Source organism: Chlamydotis macqueenii, chromosome 3 (assembly GCF_036417535.1).
Source record: "Chlamydotis macqueenii isolate bChlMac1 chromosome 3, bChlMac1.mat, whole genome shotgun sequence".
Taxonomy (NCBI): Eukaryota; Metazoa; Chordata; class Aves; order Otidiformes; family Otididae; genus Chlamydotis; species Chlamydotis macqueenii.
This window is the reverse complement of record NC_141558.1, coordinates 62827551-62854205: the sequence shown is the minus strand read 5'-3', so window position 1 is coordinate 62854205 and position 26655 is coordinate 62827551. Positions and strand designations below refer to the sequence as shown.

Genomic DNA, 26655 nt, shown 5'->3' with positions numbered 1-26655 from the left:
TCACTGTTGATACAATGAGGTTGTCAGCTGGCTTTAGTTATGCTAGATTTTGAGGATAATTTCTTATTTTCTTTGTTATGGGCTGATGTTAATGTTTTAAAAATAAGCAAAACCACAGAGACTGTATGGGAAAATGTTGGTTTGTTTTTTTTTTTCCTGTCCAAAGCATCTCTTACGTGTGTGCCATTCTGTGGATGCCACTTGTTTATATGTGTGTGTACAAGACCATTTGTTAGCAGTAGTTAGGTTTGCCTGGCAGTGCTTCCAGTTTGGTATCCACCTGCAGCATTATCTGTAGCACGTGGTAATTAGAGGAAGTCTGTTTTCTCGTAAGAGATGAGAAGAGAGGTGAGAGCAAGCTGGTTGAAGTTCAGTCCAGGTTATGTGGAAATGATTGGTAGATTGTGAAAGGCTATAAGAAAGGATATGGTCCCTAACAGCAAACTTCAGAGAGTGTATGAGTCTGTAATTAGAAGATGCATATCTGATTACATTGGCAATAATGTAATACCTCCAGTAAAACTAAGAACAAGTCCAGTATCCAAAAGAATTTTTACCAACCTGCATCAGATCAGAAAATTTACCTTCTAAAAGTGTCTATCTCTACTTGCCAGAATAATAGTTCACAACTGGATGATCATGTGAAGCATTAATGAAAACCTTCCTTGTATTTTCTGAATAGTACTGCTTTTTTTAACTGTACAAAATTGCAGAGCTTTGAGACCAAAACAGAAATGCGGTGCTTTGCATTGACAGTAATGATTTCTGCAGGCTGTGCAACTGTGACACACAGAGGACCCAGTAATATGAATTGGTCTGTCAATATTTGAGCAAGGAAAGCAATTTATTTATAAACCCTTCATAGTAATATTTAACTGGTAGTATCTAGTTACTGTATCTTATTTTCTTCATAAGCTGTGGGTATATTCTTGGCTTTATAAAGACAATGGCTTTCTTGGGGTTAATGGTCCCTCTATTTTGTCTCATTTATTTTTAAGGCAAAATATTTTTGATAAAATATATTGGAATTCAGCTGCTGCTTTTTTTTTTTTTTTCTTTCCATGTGAATGCCAAGTTTGTCATCGAAGAAGAGAATGTCTTGACTTTGCCTGGATTTTCTCAAAACACTTTTAAAGACAGTGAAATCAAAATAAACTAGAGAAAAGAAATTATATGAGAAAACCACAAACTCAGACTGAAATTCATTAGGGTCTTCTCATTGCACATTTGCATAGAAAGGTGTGGTGTCCCCCACTCCCAGCCGCGCACACACACACACAAAAAAATCCAAACGCACTGGAAAACAAACCAACATGAAACAAAAAACTCCCACCTCTATAAGTTAGTTATACTCTTTTGAACCTATTGCTAATGTCTCTGTACTGCAACTGCATTTCTCCAACTTGCCTTTCAGGGATAAGTAGGTTTGTAGAGGAGCTTTGCAGAGGAAGATTAGCAAATTAGAGTGAGTTTTAGCACTGAGGACCTTGAATCTCTTGGAAGAATATGACGAGAGGCTGATGTTGTCTTCTCTAACGTAATAGGAGTCACTTCACAAGATACTTGGGTAAAACTTCCAGTTCATCCAGGCTACATAAGAGTAATGCTTACTGTCGCACAAGGTAGAGGAAACTTCACTTAGGATTTCCAGACTTGGTGACCTCGGATATCCTTAATGCTACACATCCATCCTTTCTTCCTCCGTCTTCCTACAGCTCTCCCTTATGCCATGGGCTGGGACTCCAAATCCTCACTATCACCAGTCTTAACCTCCTAACAAACGCTGCTCCCTGCCATGCCAGTGTCCTAGTCCATCCTCATGTGAGTTACACTGTTCATTAAAACCACACGCTCAGTTCGTACCTTGCTTTGGCTCTGTTGCCATGTCTGGGGCACTGGAGAGTTGTGATGGCTGGGCTCTTGCAGGTGCAGTGAAGCATTGCCGAGTGCGTATGCTTGTAAACCAGAGGCCGGTGCTGCTTACTGTGACAAATAGCTTCTGATAGCTTGTCAGCGGTCACCGCAGCTGTGAGTGCCATCACACCGAACTCAGCGAAGGCCCTCTGCACAGCTGAATTGCTCCCTTTTCCCTTCCTCCCAACCAAGGTGTACCCGTCTAAAATGATTCATGTATCCCTGGTGATACCAGTTCCTTTCTTCCCCTGTGATAAGGTCACATTCAAAGCCTATGGGAGTTAGTAGCTGTCTGTCTGCTCTTGTACATTGCTGTCATGTGGGTGTTAAGTGTTTTAGACATTCTAGAAGAGCCCTTCAGCCTTTGAGGATATTGCTGAGTAGAATTAGTCTGGAGTTCTGGGGAAGACTGTTTTCTTTTTATTATTTTTTTTTTCCCTCTGTTTACTGTGTTGTGTGGATAGCATGTAGGCTTTGGTTCCCAGAAACCAGCTGAAGTAAACACATTTAACAAAAATTCCCCCTTCCTGTCCTGCACCAATTGCATCATGAGACACAATATCTTCGAGCAGTCTCTTGACAATGCGTGTGTATATAGCACCCTGGCTTAAAGCCTTGCAGAGCTGATACACGTAGAGATGGTCACTGCTGTATGTTGTGGGGTTGATGGAGGTGATGTACATTCCATCATGTCTCAGGTAGATCTGAGAGGTTTTGTACAATCTGTTACATTATTTCTCTTAAGGAATAAATAAACAAACTTATTTTCCCAAGACGCAAACAAATGATGTTTTCTATTATTTAAGTGTTTGTATATTCTGTATGTTACTCCAGCATGACAACTTCTTGTTAGCAAGAGAACACAAAGTGTGAAATATGGACATGAAATACAGAAATACAGACCATTTGGATACACTTTCACATTTTAAATACATTTATTGTCTGATGTTGATAACTTAAAAATGTAAGCAATGTGAGAAAACAAGATTAATTTTGTAGACTGAAATGTAGTTAATGTAATGATATCCATTTTGATAAGATTCATTGCTGGTTCCAGAATGAGGCTAGTCTGCTAGCTACTTAAGGAAGGTTAAGGAAAAAATAATGATCAACAGTTGCATTGAAATTTCTTGTGAATACTCAGCCTTAATATCAAGGGGAGGGAAATGGTCATAGTTGAGTAGTGTGGGAAAAGTGAATGCAAGGCCATGGTGGTGAAGAGGCTCATCTTGTAAGCTGCAAATTTGCGGAGGATGTTGTAGCCTGCCTCACATTAGCTGTAAATATGTAGCAGCTTGCATGAACTAGAAATCTTCCTGAAGGCCACAGGGAAACTTGTAGTTCTCAGAAAACTTAGCAAGTCAAAATAAAACCTGAGGCTCTCCATAGTCTTGAGTTGCTGAGGGACGTATGAATATTAATAGATGTCTTTCATTGGGGTAGGACTTGCGGCAATTAAAAGAACATCACTGCTGGAAGAAGCCCAGTGGATCATCTGTTCCTTCTGCATGGGACCTTGTCTATAAAGGTAAGTTTGGGGCTTGGGGCTTGTAAATCAAAAAAAAACAAAGCAGAAAAAAACATAATAGGTGCCTTATTCAGCATCTGTTAAGTTTTTACAGCTATGTTATGTAGCCTAAGGCCCCAATTTACCTTTACAGATGAGGTCCATGCAAGAACATAGGTAATCTGACAGTGGCCTTGTCCTGACAGTGATGTCTTAAAGTTCCTTTCTTGAGGAGCCTTTGTAGGAAGAGGGGGAGGGTAAAAAAAAAAAAATTCTACTACGACTTAGGGTCTTTGGAAGGCATGTAACACTAACTGGTAAGTATGATTTCCATCTTACGTCATTGAAATGTAGAGGCTACAGAAATTTAAGCAATTAGTAGATTTTAAATCAGGGAAATGGTTATTATAAAACTGCATTAATACATTCCTGTGACCTATTATTCTTTTTACTACAGGAGTAAAGATCAGCAGCCTGCTTGGTAAAAAGGGGAGCTTGGAGAAACTGCAGAGCTATTGGGAAGTGGGATCTTTCTTGGGGGCCAGTATGTTGGCTAATGACCATGTCAGAGTGATCCAGGCTTCAGAAAAGCTGTTTAAGCTAAAGACACCGGCATGGTAAGGTCATAAAAGAGATCATGCACATTGCTACGTATTAAAACATTTAATTCCTTCAGCTTTCACGTTTGGCATTGTATTTAGCTGACAGGAAACTGGTTTTGTTTTTTTAACAGATTTTGCTGTTTGTGTATTGTTTCACTGCACTTTTACCCAGACAAGGGACTCTCTTCCCTTTTTGCCCTTACTCAGGAATAAATTTGATATAGGATCTTTCATTTGTTGTCTGAGAAGGGCAGATTCACCATTGGCTCCAGGCTCTTCTGAGGGCAAAAGGGAAAGGAGGAGTTGCTTGTAGGCACCATACTTCAGCAATTACATTCCTGAAGAGAAGTGAGTTTAGTCGTAACTGCGTGAAAGTTGTTGGAGATGCAGACAGCTTGGCTAGAGAGGCATGGATACACCTTGGAACACTGTGATGATTATTGCACATACCAGCTGTCTTAGGAACCAGCTGTATGGTGCAAGTATCGTCTGATTATGGTTGAGAAGAATGCAGATTAAAGTCCAATTAACAGAAGAGTTATAAATCTAGGGTTTAAGAAAACCCTGTAGGCTCAGCATCTGCTGTGCAAAGGCTGAGATGTGTGCTCTGACAGCAAGCTCCTGGCACCTGTTCTGCTTTGGATATAGGCAGCAAGTGAGGACCAGTCACCTACTCAGCAAGGGCTGGGATCCTGTTAGCTAAGGAGAACCAAGGCTCCTTTCTGATTAAAAAAGTTGTCACTCTTCCAATTGAAAGAGTGCATATGTCAAAGCCTGTATATTTTTTGTCTTTTTCTAAAAGCTAGAAAGTGTCTCCAAAAGCTGGTCAGAGGGGAATGTGTGTATGTGTGCTAAAATATGGAAATACTAAATTTCTTTATTGACATAGCATAGGAAACTGTCAAAATTCAGAAGTCTAATTTTCTGACCAAGTATTTCATAAATTCTGCTTACATTGTGTTTATCTGTAAGGTTTTCCATTTTTACTACGTGCATATTTTACTGAGAAGCTGGACAGCACTCTCTAGAAGTCTCCTAGTGGAGTTTTCTGGAGTTTAGGAGTGCCTGGTTGTCAGGATTTTATGTACCAGTGCCTTTGGGGTTTAAGTTTGTGGATTAAACTCTGAAAATACAACACACTCACTTGTGCTTCAGGAAGGATTTCTCCTGTGAGCAATTCCTTCTCAATTTGTTGCCTGTTGTTCAGCAGAGCCCACTTGGTGCAAAGTGGAGTAGATACCTTAAGCCAAACATCCCCATGGCCTAAGAACGATGACTGGAAAATGCACAGCTATGGAACTGTTTCCAAAAGGGCCTCTGAGTTTACATTATACCTTCTTGTCGTAAGCCTGGAAACAAAGTTTCCATTAATAGTCTAACTGCAATAAGGTGATAGCTGTGATAGATCCTCTTTAAGCGTATATATCTCATTACTGTAATAAAAATGGCATAAGATTATGTTTATGATTTTTTTATCGAAAATGCCAAGAGAAAGCTGTGTTATGAGGAGCCCCATGAATCAGACCCAGAAAGCAGAACAGTGGAGAGAGGGATGAGCTGTATTTAGGGGAGGCATTCAGCCCTGCTCTTGTCCTTTCCTAGCAATATCAAAAGGCCGCTTAGCACAGCTGTTGTCGTCTTTATGGGATAATCAATTCCAGAAGCATCATGTTTTAGAAATCTGCATTAAACAACTGCCAATGCCGATAAAATACAGAAGACAGAACAGTGTAGAAAGTTAAACTAGTGGACTTTTCACCTGAGTTTTTATTTGAGGTTGGTCACTACTGAAAAAAGTTTGATATGGGCTCATTTTGGTCCGTAGGTGGAGGACTTAGCTGTTTCATGAAGCTTTTGTGATTTAGGATAGGATATGGTATATGGCATCAGGAATATATCCAGGAAGGAGTGTCCCAGAACTCCATTTCTATTTGAGGTTACTAATGTAGCAGCTATGTTTCCAGTTCTAAATGGGGAATTGCTACTGTTAAAAGCAATCCTAGAGAACCAAAATCTTACCGGCTGCATTGATGTTATAATGATGAATTCTTCAGTTGTGGTTAAACGTAGAGACATTATTATTTACAAACTGTGTTAAATTTACTATCTCTGTATGCTTGGATGATCACAGGTACCTGAAGTCTATCGTGGAGACTATTTTGATATATCAGCATTTTAAGAAAATTACTCCGGAACAACATACGGCCAAACAGGAACTTGTGGACTTCTGGATGGACTTCCTTGTTGAAGCCACAAAGACAGATGTGTCTGTAGTTCGATTTCCAGTAAGTGGTTGTTTTGTTGTTGTGGTTGGGTTTTTTTTTTGTTGTGGTTTTTTTTTGTGTGTGTGTGGTTTTGTGTTTTTTGGGGGTTTTTTTTTTGGTTTTTTTTTTGTTTTTTTTTTTTAATAAATGGTGACATTGTGACATGGAGGAAATGAGCACAAAAACACTGCTTGTTTACCAGACACTAAACTGCTTGTCCAGAAGAAATGCATTGGGCCTGCACATTAGATCGGTTTTAATTGATTACACATGGCTACAATGAGATGGCACAGTGTGTTTCATATGAAAGTAATGAGGAAAAAAGTAAAGATAGAACTTTGCTGTTTAGTGTTGATACTGATGGGTATGCATCTAAAGCAAACCTTTGCAGTGTATTCCACGTGATACTATATTAAATGTGTTATGTTTTGAAGAAAATATACTTAATTTCAGTCTCTTGCTAGCTCAGTGGGCTTTGCAGACACTACTGCCAGATAAGTCTGTGCTCTGTTAGAGGTTAAAAATCAACCCAAGCAGTCAGAAATCTATTGTTCCAGCTACTAGACAATGTATTCCAACAACATTGCACTATAAATGTATATATATTTTTCTAATTTTTTCCACAAACATTTTGCTGAAAATTTTTATTAGACATCCTGGTGTTGTATAATGTCCTGAAAGTATACTGTAAAAAGATATTTTTTCCCCTGTATAAATTAACTATATATGTACAGGAAATAATGTCTTGGGTACTCCTTTTAGCTAACCATTAGCAAATATTGCTTTTCATTTTAAATAGCAGTTGCTATTGCCTTCCAGATACTTAAAGTGCATACTGGTTGTTTTATACTGTTCTTTTGGCTTCTGTGTGTAGGTAGGATAATAAACCATAAGGAAGACTCTAGTGTTGAACAGAAACAGCTCAAGGCAGTAAAGTGAAAGCAATGTGAGACTCTCTAGGGAGTCTGGTTCTCCTTCTCCAAGGAGAATGGGCATAAAGGTTTGCAGGGAAACAAAAAATATTTTGAGTCCTCTGGTTTTTGTAAAAGACAAGGGGAAGATGATCAGAGGGCTGGAGCACTTCTGCTGTGAGCACAGGCTGAAAGAATTGGGGCTGTTCAGCCTGGAGAAGGGAAGGCTCCGGGGAGACCTTAGAGTGGCCTTCCAGTACCTCGAGGGGGCCTACAGGAAAGATGGGGAGAAACTCTTTAGCAGGGCCTGTTGTGATAGGACAAGGGGTAATGATTTTAAAACAGAAGGAAGTAGATTCAGATTAGACATCAGGAAAAATCTTTTTACAATGCGAGTTGTAGAACACTGTGGCACAGGTTGCCCAGAGAGGTGGTGGAAGCCCCATCCCTGGAAACATTCAAGGCCAGATTGGAGGCGGCTCTGAGCAACCTGATCTAGTTGGAGATGTCCCTGCTTCTTGCAGGGGGGTTGGACTAGATGACCTTTGAAAGTCCCTTCCAACCCAAACCATTCTATGATTCTGTGCTCTTTTTAGATTCTTGATGATGAAATGATGCAATTAAATATTTGAAATAGGCTCTGACTTATGAAACTGTCCAAGTCAAATGGTTTGGATTTTTATTAAGAGACAAACAGAAACTGATGATTGCGATAGCATGAGCCAGAAGATAAACCCAGTGACCACATTATTTGATTGTGTTGTACGGGAAACTGTTCTGGTGTTGCAGACTGATATACATGATCTCTCGTAATACAGAAATTCTGTTTGTACCAATTCAGAAGGTAAATCACACCGTTCAACAAGTCAACAAAATGAACTTTCTTTTACCTCCCTTCTCCCAGATTCTTGCAAGTAATTTATTCTAAAATAAGTTTTTTTTGCAGATTTCTGTATTGTGAATTGTTCTCAGAGCTTGAACTTAAGGACTTCATCATCCATGGGTACTAGCTTAGCTCTCAGTAACTCTCTTAACTAATAGCATCAGTGTCATCATCCTCTTTTTGATCTTTAGAGGAAGAAATGACACAGCTTGTGAGTAATTTGCTATAGGATAAAGACCCTGGTTTGTGAAATGGTCTAAACCAGATTTTAGAAGTGACGCATTTGAAATCCCACTGGTTATCATTTACTAGGTACTCTTCAAAATTTGGCCTTGCACTTCTTCCAGTGTATCTGTGTGGTCATTGACTCTGTAGGAGGTGACGTGGCTTTGATCTGACTCTAAGCCACGGCTCTTTACAAAACTTTTTGCTTAAGTGTTTATGTGGGGTTTTTTAATAGATTTAGACTAAGTTGCCCCAGTCAATCATTTTTTTTCTTAAACCATTTCTTTAAACTCACAGAATTTCTCATTTGAAAATTTTTTATATTGAATATTTTGAAGATGATGTTTGACTGGAGCTTTTATGGGAGAGAGAAGGGCAGAACAAAGGAAGGAGATCATCAGTTTGTTAACAGTCTTCAATTTGGTCCTATTTTATAAATGTCTTTCAGCTAAACACTGAGGGCTAGAAATCTTCCTATGCATGCTGCAGTGGAAAAGAGTATATTTTTCTTGAATTAATAACAATACTTTACATTCTGAAGACTGAGAATACCTTCAGTACAGGCAATATAGATTTGGTGATTTAGACATCAGATTTTAACCCCTGCAAATCTAAAATAAATAAGTAGCTCTAATGAGAAACCACACTTGTTCAAATAGCCAAACTTTGTTGATTTTTTTTTTTTCCTTTAAAGCATGTTGGAAGCTTTAAAGGTCTGGAATTCTGACAGAACATTGTAAGTGTCAGAGTGGCTGACTTCATTTACTAAGTGGTTATGTTAGACTAAATCTTACTACATTGCATCTCATCTCTGGTTCTTGGTTTTGTTCCACTTGTTCCAGGAAGTTTTCTATAATCTTTAGCTGACAGCCTCTTGCAGTGGTGGTGTTGCTTTTGAGAAAATAATTTGGTCTGGTGACCACAGTTCATAGTGGTCTAAATCAAGAGCATTTCAGTCTAGCTCTGGGTTGATGTGTTGTTCTCATTTGCCCAAATGCACTTCTACCAAAAGATCATAAAGGTATACTATGAATACTGTCCACATTGGAGATGAACACTCTTGAATGATTGCAAGAGTTGTGACAGAAAGATTTTGAAATCTGTTAGTTGTCAGAGAAATCATTTAGAAAATTATATTATGTGCTATCAATTGCACATAATAGCCTTACCTAAAAAACTAAATTAAAATTTACTTTTTAAATCTTAAGTTACTGTGAGCCATACTAAACCAGCCCAGTACCTAAAATTTTACCTTTTGTTCTGTTTTCCCTGTTTTTCCTCCTATGGTATGACTACAGAAATAGTTTTAATAGATTTAAATACTTTTTTTAAGTTCTACTAGTTTGCACTAACTCTTAAAAATTCTTTTTTCTACAAGGTTTTAATATTAGAACCAACAAAAATCTATCAGCCCTCCTATCTTTCCATCAACAGTGAAGCTGAGGAGAAGACTGTATCTATCTGGCATGTGCTGCCTGATGACAAGGTATACTATGTTGTTTTCTGTAGTTATAACTTTTTTCACAGCTGGAAAGTATGCATGGTACGTAAGGCATATGACGTGTAAAAAGTTGCATCTCATGATGATAGATTCTGCAAAAGAGAAAAGAGTTTTATTAATGCACCGGATGATGCTATGGACATATGTTCTGTGCTTTTTTTTTTTTTTTCTTTTAATTTGGCATTCTTATTTTTTTTTCTTGAAGTTTGTCCTGTTGTGCAATGGATCTTTTGTCCCCATTTTTAAAAATAACTTGCAGCTTCTTTTGTGTTGTTTTAAAACCAGTGTATAATATACAACAAGCCTGTTACTTAAGATTTCATAAGTAATTTACAATATATTGTCATACGGATGATGTAGCATTTTTAATTTACTTATACAGACAGAACTGTCTCCTTCCTGTACTTGCAGTATTGCTTGTCAGCTGTGGTAAATACTCCTTCAATGTGAAAGTAATAGAGACTACTATTTTAAAATAAAAGCAGAATTGATCAAAAGCCAAAGAAGTACTTGGCAGAAGGATAGATAGATGCTCAGAAGGTCGAGAAATTGAAAAAGCTGGGAAGTCCGTATGTCAAGGTGTGAGATAGCCAGACATATTTGGAAAGCAGCTTAGAAAAACTGGAGATGCAAGGGGGGAGGCCAACCTAGAATGGTTGTTGCATTCTGGGATGCTTAGGAAGCAAAATGTTGGTAAGAGTGAAGACAGGGAGAGCGTCATAGAAGCTCAGAGAAGGATGGGAGCACAGAAACATTGGGGGAGTATATGAAGAGTGAATGGAGGCTGAGTCAGCTGGAGGCACAACTCTGGAGATGGTGCGATTTGCAAGAACTAGCACTGTTCGTTCCTCCGTGGCAGCATTTTGTTTGCCTGCAGGATAGGACAGTGAAGACCTGTTTTTCAGGTAATCTATCCTTCAGTTTTTGTACTTGTAGTCTGTTAAAGAAGAAACATTTTTTGCATGCCGAATGTATGAGGCCTTACTACTTAGAATTTTTGTTATGCGTTCATGAAAAAATGTAAATGGACAGTGGCTGAAATAGCATTTTTAGAGCACAAACTGAAATGTTTGCCTAGACCAATGAATTTCTGTTTATTTTTGGTTTATTCTGACTGATGTTTTTCCAAGTAGGTTCAGCCTCTGAGAAGAATATAAAAAATAAATTCATGAAATTCTTGGACAAAACCAAAATGTACCACGCAGTAAATAAGGTTTTGTCAGTACTACAGAGTAAACCTTGCTATTGTAAAATACCTGTTCTGAAAGTATTTCTGTATTTAGAATTTAGTCTATTTAGAAACTACTTGTACGTGAGTTTTTTTGCTTGATACTTTCAGCAATGGCCTTTTTCATAACTGTGTCACTTTACTGCTCCATCATCCTGTGACTAGGAGAAGGATTTGGATGTATTAGTCTGTACCTGTTTGGTGTTCAGTAGATAGGTATTTGGGCTTCGCAGATTTTGTAACTTTTGCTTTGTAGTGTTTTCTGTTATTGTAATTCTATTATTCCATTTTAAAAATCTCTTTATAAGGTAGTCTGTTCTACCTTCTCCCCCCACCTCCCCTTCCTGATTTGAGGGCGTGTATTTTTTGCAGATTACTGTGGTTTTTTGTTTGTGAGGGTTTTTTTGTTTGTTTTGTTTTGCTGCTATAGTGTTAATTAGTAGCATTAGACAAGTTCAGTTTTAAGTGCGTTTCCCTAGTATTTTTGCTCTGGACAAAATCCTTACTGTGGTGAGTTTATTCAGTAGCCCAGGATCTGACTGATACTCAGTGCAGGTATCCTTGCCCTGTGAGCCGTAATACCCATCAAAAGAGTGCCATGGGCAATTTGGTAGTTCCCCTTTCAGCTGTACAATTACAGTCTGTTGTTGCAAGTTTCTCAAAATCCTTAGAATCCATCAAGAACCTTACAGGGAGAAAAGGGACTAGAAAAGTTTGGAGAGACCAGCTTCCCTTTCAGTTGAATATAACCAGTATAACATTTGTCTTTGATAAGAGATTTTGTGAAAGATATAGATGTATGATCTCTCAGCCCGCTGCAGAGAGGAAAACTCTTACTTTGATCCTTACTAGGCTGAAAACAGGCATTTTAGGGGCTAATTAACAAGCAAAGACCCCCTGTCCCTAGTGCAAGGACAGGTTAGATAGCTGGGATCCAATTTCAATCTATCTGCTGTAGGTCTGTCAGAGCTCTACCAGCTCATGCTTCAGATTTCAGTTCATTTTGGTGCATAAATTAATGATTTTACTTGCTTTCCAAAATTCCATCAATGCTCTAAGCATAAGAATTGGGAGTTACGAAGTGTATGAACTTCCTTTCATGCACAAAGAAACTGAGTTTCTGTTTCACATTGAAACTGGAACTCAGTGGAGCCTGCAGCCAGCAGTTTTGTAATAAATAGGCAAATGACAGTCCATACCAGGATAAGTAATGTGGCCTCTTCCTTTTCCGTGGCTTTTTTAGCAGCGTATCTTAGCAATTTATGCCTTTAATAATACCAAGTTTAACATAAACAGATGCCTATGAAAATGAGATAGCGTTACGCTTTGTAGAATGCACATTACCTTTGCCTTGCAGTTCCCTAATTTTAGCAGCCCTTTCCGCATGGGGTTAGAGGAATGCAGCAGTGCTGTTTGCAAGTTTGAAATAGAACAGCCTGTCTCTGTTTTGCCTTGGCTTCTGAGTCCATTTTGAGTTTTGTTTTGGGTGGTTGGTGTTTTTTTTGCCTAACCAAAGAACAGATGCTGAATCTGGATAGCACGCCTGATCTGTTTACTCCAACGTATTCAAAACTTGGCAAGATCATGAGGGACATAACTTTTATATTATTTCATTGCCTGAGATCATCATGTGGTCAATGAAAGATGTATAAATCTTTGAGAGATTAGTTGCATGTAGGTAATAGGTAAAACTCACAATACTTGTGCTTCTTGTTATGTTTCTTGAGCATTGCTGCCTGTCAGGATGTATATTTCAACTTAGTTAGATTTTAGATTATTCTCAAAAGTGGGAATTGGACAAGTACCAATAGCTGATATCTGAAGAGAGTTTCCAAGAATGGAAAATTGGAAAGTGGCAGAGGTGATGTATGGAGGGAGGAGTAAAAGACAGTGCAGGTACACCCTCCCTATTGGCAGAAGGATTGAGTTGGTGATCTTTCTTCGTGCAAGAGAATCAGGCAACTCGAATACTAGTTTCACAAACACTTCATACTAGCATCCATTGCTACCTCCACTTCAAGATGCAATCCCACCTTTTCTTAATATCAGGCTGTTCTCCTGTCCATATACCCCACTGGAGAAACCTTTCCCCCCGTTTAACACTGAAAAGATACTGGAGTTACCGCTTTGTACTTTACAATTATAATAGTGCGATGCTTGTGCTTCAAGAAAGATGTTTGCTTGTATTTTTTTATGTTATATTAGGCATTTTATATTAGCATCACAACCTTTAATGTGATTTGAGCAGGAAGGAAAGCATTACAAAGGAGGAACAAATTGGTGTAGGAAGCCTTAAAGAAAGCCATTACAGCTGGGAGAATAATTTCCTCCATCATTTGCTGCACATTGTGCAAGTATTTTGACAGTGTATCTGTTCTGGCTTCTGTGTATTTCACTATTTATGAAATGTTTTATAAGCTACACATTTTCTGTCTTCTTTTGGAATGCATTTGATTTATGGTTGTGTTTGACACTGTGCCTTTATACTGTAAATTACCTCTCAGCAAGAAATGTCTCTGTGCCTTTTAATTGCTCCAGTCACTGAAATGCCAAATGATCTAGAAAGCAGAGTTTCTTCAAATACATTGCTCATTGTGATGGGGTCCCAAGGTTGCCAGGACTCTGAGGTGGTGTAGTTCCACCTTTTCCTGAAAGGAGAATGTTTTCATGAGAAGATACAAAAGGCTTCTGTTTCCTAGAGTAAAGTTTTAGTAGAATATAAACATAGAGCAATATGACTGTCCACAGAGAGAACTCAGTTCTGCTGAATGTGGCAGATGTAAATTTTAAAGATCTGAAAGTAAGTGAGGCCTGGCCCTTTTGTGTTTTCATAGGCTGGCTTCTTTCTTCCAGCCTTGTTTATGACTCCAGCAGCTCTTTAGTGGTTTTAGTACATTTTTACTGCTCTCTTTTGGATTCCTAGGGAAATAGTCTCCTTTCTGTTTCTTTGGACGCTTGGCCTTCAGATTTGCTCCTTTCCAGAGCAATTCCTTCTGCTTTTCAAGAATTTCCCACTTCGCTCTGCAGTGTCGGGCTTCCTGCTTGTAGCGCTCTCGGCCTGCCCTTCCCACAGGCCAGGGCACTGAGCATACAGAGCAGGTTCTTGTTATTCTCAGAGGTGGAATTTTTTTTTCCCCTACTTTCCAGAGGTTCATGCGTGACCCCAGGTTCAGCAGCCAGGCCAGGCTGTGCTGACAGCCCTTCTGATCTGTCGCTTTGCAGTTTCTGAAATAGTATATTGCATTTGTGGAGTAAACAGTGAAGAAACAAGCAACCCAAAACTACTGTCTAGAACTTCTGTCTCTTTGGTTTTGGGTTGGGGAAAAAAAAAAATGGCCTGAAGAATAACCGTTAAAAGTTATAATAAGAACTGTTGTAATTCAAGTGTTTCTCTTTCTATCTCTTGAGGTCTGGACTAGAAGATATACCTATTGGTGCTTCATTATTAAAAATGAATGTTTTATTTATTTATTTTCTTCTACATGTTACAGAAAGGTATCCATGAGTGGAACTTCAGTGCTGCTTCTATCAGAGGAGTGAGGTAAGTCACTTCCCTTTTCATGTTTTGAAACTAAAAGAGTAATTGTATTAAGCTGCTGTTGTGGACTGTGGTGGAGTAACAGACACAGAATTGGAGCAGAGTACTGCAGGTACTTTCACAGGTGCCCTGCTCTAAATGAAGCCCCAGGAGTCTTATTCCAGATTCAGAAATGACCACTTGCAGAACTCGTTATGTAAAAATTAGCAAACATAGCCTGTTAAATTAAAGAACCAATATTTTCAAAAAGTTGGAAGCCATTTACTTTATACTAACCAAGATTGAATTAAAATAACTGCCAATGTTTCATGTCATTTTACCTGAGTTCTGTCACAGCCAGGAGCTGCTTGGTGAATAGAATATATAAGTCAAGAAATAACATGTGGATCCAGAGCAGGAGGATATGAGGAACTGACAAGATCTGGGTGTCTTGCAGTATCCTAATTGCTTACCTGTTATTGGGTTTTGGTGTAGGTGTGTACATTTGAGTGTTTTGGTTTTTCTTTTTTCTGTATCTGTTCATGGGTTCAGTAGCAAAACTGTTTCAGAGAAGGCCCATAAGGAGAGGAGTCTGTCAAAGCAGGGTAACGGATAAGACCACAAAGTTAAAACTTGGAGATTGTTTGAGAGAACAGAAAAGGGAGTCAATAGAAGAAGAAGGAAAGAAAAAAAAAATCAACCCCACACCTCGGTTTGTGGTAGAATAGGTTAACATAGATTAATAAGTCATAGGATCACAGAACGTGTGCAAGACTGGCTCGACTGGATTAGAAGAGAACGATGTTACACGTTCAGGGCCACTTTTCTTTTCTTCAGCATGCTTCACTCTTTGGGATAGGGCTTGTTAGATAAGGACAAAGGAGGAGACTTTGCCATCTGTTTGCTTGGTTTCAGCAAAATGTTTTCTGTCTACTTGGGAGACGTCTTCTAGGGAGAGTTCTTTACTGGAGAGGGGGTTAGTCTGGATTGTGTGCCATATCGTCAGTAGAGAACAGCTGAATCTGAGCTACTGGGTCTGCTCTGCCCAGGTGGGACGTAGTGTGCGCCCTGTTTGACAAGGTCCAGCCTTACAATTTCTGTCTTCTGATTCTAAGAAAGTAGTGTTCTGCCACTACTGTGACCTCTTTGGATCAATTCTTTGTCTTTGTCTCGTGGTTTGTTTTTTTTTTTTTTTACTAGGATTTATCTATACTTTGTCATTCTGCAACTTTGCACTTTGGTGTTTGCTTTTACTGTAATTTAAAAAACAAAAAGTGTCCAGAAATCTTACATTCTTTTAAAATAGTCTTTGCTCTGTTCTAATAATAACTGTTCCATACACACAAAGCTGCTGCTATGTCTGCAGTACTTTTTTGCACAGATGGATGATTCTTTTTCCTTCCAAAAAGTAACTTAAACCAAACTATCAGTAGGCACAGAAATTCAGTCCTGTGGGATTCAGCTTATTTTAGGCAAAAATTGCAATGATATGCTTATTTCAGTCTGGTTTGGCTTTTGGTTACAGTATGTTTTTGTGTGCTTCTAAAAAAAAAAAAAAGAAAAAAAAAGTATTTATTTGTTGTCTCCCCCTCCCCCCGCCCTTACTAAACCATTCTGTGGTTAGTACTATTTCTGGTATACTCTCCTACATTTGTTATTTAAACTGTCAATTGTCATTTAATTTGTCAATTAAATTTCAAACCTGTTCATTTGGATGGATGTCCAGAACAACTCAGAAGAGCCAAGAGTTGCTGTGAATTCTTAAAGTCTTAGAAAACTCTCTGGCTGCCTCCATGAGGAGCTACAGGTGGAAATCTTTGTCTTATGCAAGTATAAAATGGAATAAGACTTTTTTTTTTTTTGACAAATATATGCAAGTTTCTGATTGCTTAATTTTTCAGTGTTTTTTAGGTTTTTTCCTAGTTTTATGAAGGCAGATATTCTTTGGAGTGGGACAGCCTTCAGAATTAGTCCTGTTTCTAATCTTTTTTTATATCCAGACTATTTTTTGCTCCTTTGAAGCTCCTAGACTTAAAGCAGTCTAGGAAGGGGGAGTTCCCAGCTTTATGAGGATTCTCAACCTTTCTAGCCTAGTAAGAGCCAGCTTTAGAGGCTGGCTTTTGCAGCCTTAACATAGAAGACAGGTCTTTGTACATCTTGGAGGCTGTTTCAGCGTCTTATTTCATAAGTAAGAGTTCAACTCTCAAAAATTGCTCTCTGAGCAGCACAGTGCTAAATCACACTATGCAGGGAGCCATAGTGGTTGGATTTAGCTTAACAAACTCATTGATTAGTGGTTTGTGTGCCGATTATAGAGAACTCTGCTTTCATCATATGCCTTCTTGACCTGTTAAACAGAAGTGTTTGTTATTGGATCAGGCCAGAAGGTACTGTTAAGGCTTCATCAGAGCTTTTGGAATATGGCTACTACCCCGAGTTGCTTTGCATCTTAGGTTATCCAGAAAAGTCCATAGTGTTCTGCAGAGCCAACATCATATTAGCAAGAAGACACCACCTTTATTTTTTCAGTTTAAAAATAAAAAATAAAGTAGCAGACTGAAGTTGCTAGACTACAAGTTGTTTTTTTTTCCTCAGTGTTTGGAACAAGCCCTGGATTACGAAATAACTGCTACTTGTGGTGTTTCCATGGGAGAGTGCCTCAGAGGTCATGCTGATGAATGTAGTGTTAGAAACAGTGAAAAAGTTGAATTCAGATCTACATCCAGTTTTCTTCATGGCTTAAGAATTGGCAACAAGGATGTTCATCTTCCATCTTGAGTTCTTGGAATCTGGTCAGACTACTTAATTACAACAGTGGGAGGTGTCTGTTCTGCTGCAGTTCTAGAAAACAGACAAAAAGTTCCACGGAGCTGCTTTTCTGTGGTTGCTGCCAATGCTCAACTGTTTTATCTGATGCTTCATCTGGATGTATTAGTTACAGTATTTGCAGTGTTTCTCATCAACTAAGGGGAATTCTGGATGCACACAGACATGCTGCGTCATGCTTCCCTGTTTGTCCTCAGGGTTTCGCAAATTCATCGCCAGTTCTGCTGTTGTAGAAGTCAGTGGATGCTACACGTGCTCGGGAACTGCCAGAATGAGGCATTTCCTGAGCAAATCAGCCTGTCTCTTTGTATAACTTGGTATTTTTTTTCACTTTTAACAATTTTTTTTTCAGGGAGGAAAGCAACATATAAGCAATGTAAACACCAACTTAAAGGCCTTAAATATTTGTGAATTTTCCTACCCTCTGTGTACACTCCACATTCTTGCCCTTTTATTCACTGCTGTGTTAGTCAGTGTCTTCTGTGCACGTCAGGTTTAAACTGACAGTTTAATCAGTAAAATGTTGAAACTCACATGGAGCTTGAAATGAATGAGTAATCCTGTTAATATCAGTGACTCCAGATCTGAAGAGTTTACCTATATGCTTGGAAAACTTGAATTAAAAGTTAGTTTATAACTGGAGACTGTGACTATCCAGATGTGTACACTACTTGGCACTTAGAAATTTTTCCTAACACAAAAATAAGTGAGTCACCACACCCAAAGGCAAATGTTCTTATAATGAAGCTCGCTCTTCTTGTAAGTAGCTTTATGAAAGGCAGGCCCCCCAGCTTGCCTAAAGAGCCATTTGTTTATCGAAAGTTACAGGGCTCTACAATAGAGAAGTCATAGAAGGAAGCAAGAATCAGACAACCTTGCACACCTGTTAAAGGTTGAAAATTACAAGTATTTCCTGATCTTTAAAGAAAAACTTACATTAATCCCATCATCAATCCTTTGGCACTACATAGAGAATACCATTCTACTTTTTTATGCTGTAAATTAATTAAAAATGTGATGGCTGTCTTGATCCAGGTAAAATAGATTGATTTCACTAGGACTGTGGGTTCTGTCCAGTATCTTAAGAATGTTCATAAGGAGACTTAATTTGTCTTGGTTTCTCAAATAATGTGTTATATTCCCTTCTAACACCTCTAGCCATCTTTTTTTTTTTTTTTTTTTTTGCCTTTTCTAATATTTCTAATATAGTAACAATAAATTATACTGCATCAGCTTGACACCTGGCACTCAGCATGTGACAAAGTTACAGAAAGCGCTATTTCAAATAACATTTAATATGTTCTATAAGGAACACAGTAATGACATGTATAAAACACTTCTGGTGAATGAATATCTTTGTAAGAGCTGCAGCTTACTTGGGGTAGAAAACTGACGACTGTACCAGAGTTTGTACCTCTTCTACTCTTCTGTTGAGACATCTATGCATCCATAAGAAAATGGCATATGTACTACTTCATTATCTTTGTGCCTTCGTTATAACAGATAAAACCAAAAGTGAAAAAAGGCATCAGTGGGCAAGGGTGGTAGAGTGATTTACCTCATTTTCTTTGATGCTTACTTAATTTCAAAATATTTTCCCAACATACTATCAATGTACCAATTCACAAGGAACCGACCAGAAGTGTTTGTGTTCAGGATTGAGCTGTGGCTGATTTCTAAAGCAGGAAGAACACATGATTTGAGTTCAAAGTCCAGCTTTCTGATGTGATCCTGAAAGGATGTTTCATCTTCACTGCAGGAGTGGAAATTAAGGGGCTTACCTAAATGCACTGAAGACAAAAATGTCTCGGGTCAATGGAAATAATCCTGTTAACTTCATTGCTTCTGCTCTTTCTTGGGCAATGTGTAGGGGCAAACTGAATGATAGCAAACAGCAGAATGTGAACTTTGGAGGATTGTAATTTTACAATAATGAAAATCTGTGACTTCTTAAGTTTAATCTGATGCTTTCCCGTATTAAATGGGTTGATCTGTATGGTTTGACATAGTCAGCGCAAGTCCAAGTGTGTCTTTCCAATAACATGTTCTGCTTGACTGTTCTTTCAGCATTTCAAAGTTTGAAGAACGATGCTGTTTCCTATATGTTCTACACAACTCAGATGACTTTCAGATCTATTTCTGCACAGAACTTCACTGCAGAAGGTGCGTCACTTGTTATTTCAGAAAAAAAAAACGTGGCCTGTGATGAGGAAGATGGTGTCTGTGTGCACAACAGGAACTAGCTGTTTCAGAACTATGGGGAAAGTTGATCTGAGCATCCTCAGTGATCGCCATCTTTAATGCAAAAGCTTAGTACTACATTACTCTGGAGATGTATGAGATTTGAAGGGTCAAAGTGCAACCTCAGACAAACTTTAGAAAAAAATATGATTACAAATTTAGAGTTGTTTTAGTTTGTTTTTTTTTTTTTTCCCCACACTTTGTGGGATTGTTTTTCTAATACTTATCATATTAAGGCTTACTACAAGTGTTTGTTGCACCCAATCCAAAAAAGCATCCTAAACTTAGAATGGACTTTCTGAAGTGAGAACACTTTGGGTAACAAGGTCTGGTCAAGATTTCTCTTTTACTGTAACTAAAACTTTGTTTACAATTACAAAGAAGCACACTTAATTTCCTTTACATCAGCATCATGTTTACATAGGTAAGATTGTAGCAGTACTCCTACAGGAAACTTGACAAGGGTTTGTTGTACAAAATTAGGGATGTCTCAGTTTCTCTAAGCTGTGTTTCTACTCCATAAGCTTAAAGGTTATGGTCTTGAATTGATCTAGAAGGCATTCCCAGACGAAATTCCATGTCTTTTTGTGCTAGAAAATGCTGCAACTTTACAAAAAATGACTGCAGCGCTCCTTATTAATGACTGTGGCCATTGCGCAGCCCAGTCCCTAGCTTGTTCTCTCATCCATTTTAGTTCATATAGGTTCATTTACCATGTTCATTCCCCTTCATGTCTGAGTGCTTGTTAGAAGAAGAGTAAGCAATGCCTTAGCATGCCACAGTATTTGTACTTGTATTCTTTCAAAAGGGTAGAATTCATATTTAATAATATATGTTTTTAATGGGAAGTTGTAAAATAGACTCAAGCAAAAGCTTGAAGCTAACCTTCCTGCACATAAAAACTCCTCCGAATATAGGCAAGACTTCTAGGCACGTGATACTTCAATGCTTTGATTAGACATGAAGAAATGGTAGTATAGGATGAAAATTTCACTCAATACATAGATTTTGAAATATGAATTCCATTAACAATTTCAGACATTATGGAAGTCTTGCACATTTAAAAGGAGTATGTAAAAGAAGTAGGAAAACTGCAGATTCTGACTGTTAATTCTCCATGTAAAGAAATGTGTTTTTTTTTCATTTTGCCAACAAACAAACTTTTACACTGAGTTTATACTTACTGTACTTAAGTCCTCTTTTGGTTCGTGCATTACTTTAGATAGAAGTGTTCTCTTTGTCCCCATACTGTCTCAAGTGTGTATTTGCTTTGCTTTTCTTCCTTTTGACAGGTTTTTTGACATGGTGAACAGTATCACTGAAGAAATAGGGAAGACTACAGAGGAAGGGGAGTGTGATGGAGACTCTCTAGAGGTATTTTTACTTTCTTTTTTCCCTAACATACGAAGAATTTTGGGCTTCTAGTGTAGCATTTCAGTTTTGCTGAAGGGAGTAAATTACTCATCCATTCTCTGGAAGAAGTTAGACAAGTTATTTTTTACAGAATTTTATCCTCTACTGTTTATAAATTAATGATACTTTTTAATGATTCTCATGTAGCTTTTTTAACCAGCATAGCTAAATCTCTCTTATTTCAGTTACCATAGTTGCTTGAGAAGGTACTCAACTCTGGAATGCTCCAGTTGTGCTTATTACAGAGTGACTTTTGTAACAGTTACTTCAGAGGGTAATCATAGTCAGGCATTAGCATCTGTTTAAATTTTAAAGACTGTTTGTTGTCTGTTTCATGCATCACTGGAATTGTGTGTACTTACATTATTGGCAGGTCATCTGCACAACAAGTAAGGATATAATTGTGGCAGGCGAAGGCTTGCCCGTGCTAGTCACCATCTGTAGGCAAGCATGGCGATGAACAGCAAACTCAGATGGTGTTGATGCTGCTGAGAGTCTGTTTATACCCTTAGCCCACTAACTCATGCTGAAGCTTAGGATGCCCTATTTCTGCTGCCACCCATTAGCTAAATTATAGCTTGGCTGGGAGGGTATGCCATTACGCACTGTATTCTCGCCTTGGGTTTCTGTCTGAACATACGCATAGTTAAAAGTGAGTACAGGGCCATTGAGTGCAATGCAGTACTTAAGGTGTTTAGGCTTTCTTTTAGGTGGCAGGCGACAGGGTAGAATACCTAAGCCAGTGTCCTATCACATGAAAATCTGGTGTTCCAAAGCTCTAGAGACATCCAGAACTAAATGAGAGAGTCAGTACCGAATAGTGAATACAGCCCTCTGTCCCAGTTTTGATGTTGACATTTTATCATACGTCTGAAGTCAGAGATAAGACAAACAGAAACCACGAGAGTGACTTGTGGGATAGAAAAATACCCTATAATGAGAACCTTAGGGTGCCTAGTTTATTTTAGCAAAAATAAAAGCAGTGGGTGACTTGATTACAGTGGGTTAGTATTTTTACAGGGAAAATTACCATGTGCTAATGATCTCTTTAATCTGTTGAGGAAAAATGAAATGAAATACAGTGACGCCAAAGAAATTTGAATTAAGAGGCATGACTTCACCATGAAAGTAATTAGTTGTTGGAACAAAGTAGTAAAAGAAGTAGTGAATTCTCTCTCTTATTAAAAAGATAATAACCTTTACTTGGAGGAGAAGAAAAAATGTTTTATCTATGTATGAGCTACTAGCCTTAGTGTGGGAGTGAGCGTCTGAAATTACACATCTGTGTTACACAAGAGGACACGTCAGGTCATCTATCTAATGACCATTTCTGGCCTGGCCTTAAACTCTTTGAAATTCAAATTCAGCCGAAATCACGCTTAATACACTACAGTCCTGGCTAACCTCCATTGGCACACTGCTGGCTGACCTGGCACTGGCAAAATTGAGGTTGTGCTGTTTTTGGAAGATGCAGTCAGGTCAGGAGAGAATCTGGGACAAATTAAGCGTATCCTGCCTTGCTTTCTATGTCTGTGTGGGAGCTGAAGTTCTCAGTTTGGGGCAGGGGGCCCTCTGTCGTCTTCTCTTATTTTTACAGCACCTGCCAGCAGAATTGCAGAAGCTGTTAAATAAGACCTGTAATTGTAACTGCACGGAACAGATGAAGGCTAGCTCAGCTTTACACTCTTACCTGAAACGGCTGCCTTAGAAGCCAGTGCTTCCTGTACAGTCAGTGGAGAAATATAGGTGTGTCTGCACAGTATCTGAATTGTCACCTTGAAGTGTTTTTTCTTTCCTTCTTCATAATCTGCAGAAAGCAACTAGTGTGCTAGATGCTTAGTTACCAGCACTGTGTCAGATGGAATAAATCTTATCCCTCTGTTTCATTTCATGTTGTTTGCTTGCTTTGCAGTATGATTATGAATATGATGAAAATGGCGAGCGAGTCATTCTGGGGAAAGGAACTTACGGCATTGTATATGCAGGACGAGATTTGAGCAATCAAGTCAGAATTGCTATTAAAGAAATCCCAGAGAGAGACAGCAGGTATAGTAACTGTGGCTGGTTCCAAATTTAGTGTATTACATAATTTCAGCAGTTACTAATTTCATCAGTAGCGTGATCACCAGTTTGCTGATCAAGCAGTACCTCTTCTATAAAGCTGCCAAGAAATTACCTGCCTGTGGTATGTAATGGTATTCCCTGTCTTTGTAACTAGATGTTTCCAAGTTGTGGAATAGATTGTGATCACTGAGAATTTAGATGTTTACTGCACTTTTTCTTTCCAAAAGAAATGTTGCTGAAGTGCAGAATCTCACTCAAAAACCTAGTCATAAGCCCTGTCTACTTAGACATGCTCAGGCATGTCCTTATAAGAGAACTATTGCATGATTTGTGGAGTCCTTTAAAATTCTGAGCCTGAATTGCTGATAAAGACATTTTCCTTTGCAGTTTGTGCATCATTTATTATGAAACCTCTTCATGTTAGAATAAATCATGTGGAATGATATTTTTGTCCACATTTTTTTAATGTGGGGTCTCTTTATGTATGCATTGCTCTCTCTCATTTATAAAGGTTGCCATGTAAAGACCAGATACTTCATGTCTTTAGTGCTTGTATATCTGGAGGCTTCCAGTGTATCCTATTTTGAATACATAGATTTCCATGAATATTGCAATAAAAGTGATAGCAAGTCTAAAGATAAGATTTTTCAAATGAAACTAACTGTATTAAACTGCCAAGTTATTATTAAATTCTACATTAGCCCTTGGTTTTTGTAGTCAAGTGTTGTACAAGCTGCTTCTTAACAGGTGACTTGAGTGCCTGGATCTTTAAAATGCCTCTCACACAGATTGTGAAATATTATCAAAGACTGTAACTGCGGCTTATGTTCAGGAAATCTATGAAGTGTAGGAAGTAGTCATTGCCATCATTGGTAACAGAAAGATAAATTGTTTTTTTTCCTAGTGGTTAAAGACAAAATTTTTTATGAAGGAAGCTCTTCTGATAAAGACAGTGCCCTACTTGGTAGCATGAGGAATCACATATTAAATGAATGTAGGTGAAATATCGAGTGTACCAACTGGTGAATTTTTGTCCATCATTTCAGTCAGGAATGGAATCTGTATTTCCAAGTTTCTTGTCTTTTTTGGTTTGCTACTATGACCTAATGGATAGCTTGTCCTTCAGCAGGATTTCACGTATTTTGACATGCTGTATTTCCTCTGTAGGAGGAAATAATTGTATCCTTGTTTGCGCAATGTTCACTCTACAACTGATATCAGGAAGGAAGCCGGTTTTACCCATCAGTCATCTTAAAAGAGAGTGCTAGTATTCAAAACAGTAAATACAAGAGGCTATGCTAACCCACCACAGCGGTTGTTATTCTTCTCGCTTTTATCTAGAATATATGTTCCTGGGGGTAAAATCACCATTTGTGGAAAATTAGCTTTATTCTCTACAACCTATCCAGCATAAAGTACTGTAATTTAAATTCTGTTGGAGCCTAGATGTTGACAGGAGACTGTGTAATAACTCTTATAAAGTTTTCTTTGTGTAATTTCCAGACTGCAAGGTCAGTAATGCCACCTGGTGTCCTAGGTCAGTTTATTTTTCATGGGTCTCTCTTGTGGGCCTTCCTTCAGTTATTCTGTCCTCACTTAGTTGTTCTTTTTCTTGACGTTTAAAAAAATTAATCCTTCTAAATCTTTTTGAATCCATGTGTATATTGACTGTTCTGTATGCATATGTGTGTGGTCTAATAATTTTTCCATACTTGGGATATTTTAAAGATACTAGAACTTAGATTATGGAAGGGGGAATCCTTCCATCCTGTATTTGTTACAGTAAATTTAACTTCAAGACATGTTAGAATTTCTCAGAAAGTGTGGCCTTATTCCATAAACAAATCTCTTGACTCAAAATAGAGTTGCAAATTTGTATGTGCAAAGAAGAAATTTGTTGTTTGTAACAACTGACGTTAATAGAAAGATAGGGTGAATAGAGCAGTAACTACCTTAAAGGAAAAAAAAAAAGCAGATTTTTCTTTTCTGATAGACATTGTAAAAGAATTTTCCGTGGAAAAAGTTTCAGGTTCAATGTTAAAGCATACTGGAAAAGAGATTATTAAGCAGATGTTAGTCTTTCATCTAGACTTTCAAAAATGCTTACAGGCTTCCAGGACAAATTTCAAGTATTATTATTTTAATGGGAAAGTAAGGAAAATTTATTCATTAACTTCTGATTAATTATAACCTGATGTTTCAGCACTTTGAAAGAAATCTGTTGAAAGAAGAGGATTAATCACTGAAGTTAATTCTTACCATTTTCAAAATAAAAATGACCATCTTGTGGATTTGTAAGAAATAATTAAGGTCTGAGTCAGAGCATCGCCAGAAGTGCAATGATTTCTGTGCAAAAAGCAGTAAGTCTTTGATACTGCTATATGTTAAATATAAGCTACTGAATAATTTACTTAATTGTCAGGAAATTTTAGGCAACAGAGACACATTCTGAAAGAAAATGAAACATTTCTGCAATGCTGTTACCCTCAAATTTATTTCCAGTGCTACAGAATAGTACCAGTGGCCATATCAACTTTCCAAGTTAAAGTAAAATCATGTTAGGTAGATAATAAGAATTAGCTTTCTAACATTTAGATTTTTTTCTTTCTTTGTACCTTCATCCCACTGGAGAATTTTCTTATGGCTTTATTTTATTTGCTAAATTATTTTAGTTGCTCAAGACTCAATTAACAGTGCAGTTTGAACGTGTAGGGAGAAGAATTAGAGGGGTCTTGTTGTTGCTCTGAATGAATATCCCATTAATGGAACTCAGGAATATAATCTCTGATTATCTTGCATTTCTGAATGACTAACAGTGTAGTCAGAGTCTTTATAGTCATGTGTGGAGAGGCAAGCCCAAACTCAAATTAGTTTTTAGTAAATAGACTCAGAGTTGCATAATCACACTTTTCATTAACCAAATACTTTCCTTGTTTTCTGCAACAGTTGTTTTCCAGAGGGATTTTCAGATGCCTTTTTTTTTTTTTTTTCTTTTCCCTCCACTTTTTGAAGAGTTCAGCTGCCACTTGTAGCTTGATGCCGTTGTTAGGGTGAGCTAATAACCACCTGTCCCAAAAGTGAGCGGAGCTCACAGGCACTTTTCCCCTAACAACCTGAATTGCATTTGTGTTTTGATTGCGTTCCTGGCACTGGCACTCTGCTGGGTCCAGGGACAGCTAACCCCTGGCTCAAGGCAGCAGGAAACTACCCCTCCTCCCAATAAATAAACAAAACAAAAGTCTTTGCCAATTCTTTAGGGGCCGAGAATGTACCAATGTGGATGCGAAGTCTATGCTGAGAGCAACCTGCTGAAGGTAAAAGTGGCAGTAAAACTATTTCTTTTGGTGGCAAGTAGCTGCAAGGTTAAGTTTGCAGTTGTGTTTAGTAGTCCCTCGGTATAAGCATCTGAGTATGTCTTCCGCATGCTCAAGACTCTGCAGCTCCTTCCTTGTCTACGTTTTGCCAGATAATGCATAGAATTTGGCAGCTGACCTGCTGCCGACTCACCTGTGGCTGGAAGAAGTGGATTAGGGCTGGTCCAGGGAGCACTTCAGCTGCT

The 26655-nt window shown here is 38.2% G+C and overlaps 1 protein-coding gene across 1 annotated transcript in view; it reads left to right on the top strand.

The window, feature by feature from the left end:
• The window catches only part of MAP3K5 (mitogen-activated protein kinase kinase kinase 5), a 106344-nt gene that overhangs the window by 57010 nt on the left and 22679 nt on the right, over positions 1-26655 (top strand). Inside the window, exons 9-15 of the mRNA XM_086744904.1 lie at positions 3879-4038; positions 6155-6308; positions 9685-9792; positions 14527-14576; positions 19446-19541; positions 20912-20993; positions 22945-23078. Of these exons, the coding sequence (XP_086601030.1) occupies positions 3879-4038; positions 6155-6308; positions 9685-9792; positions 14527-14576; positions 19446-19541; positions 20912-20993; positions 22945-23078 (784 nt within the window). The remainder of the gene's footprint in view (positions 1-3878; positions 4039-6154; positions 6309-9684; positions 9793-14526; positions 14577-19445; positions 19542-20911; positions 20994-22944; positions 23079-26655) is intronic.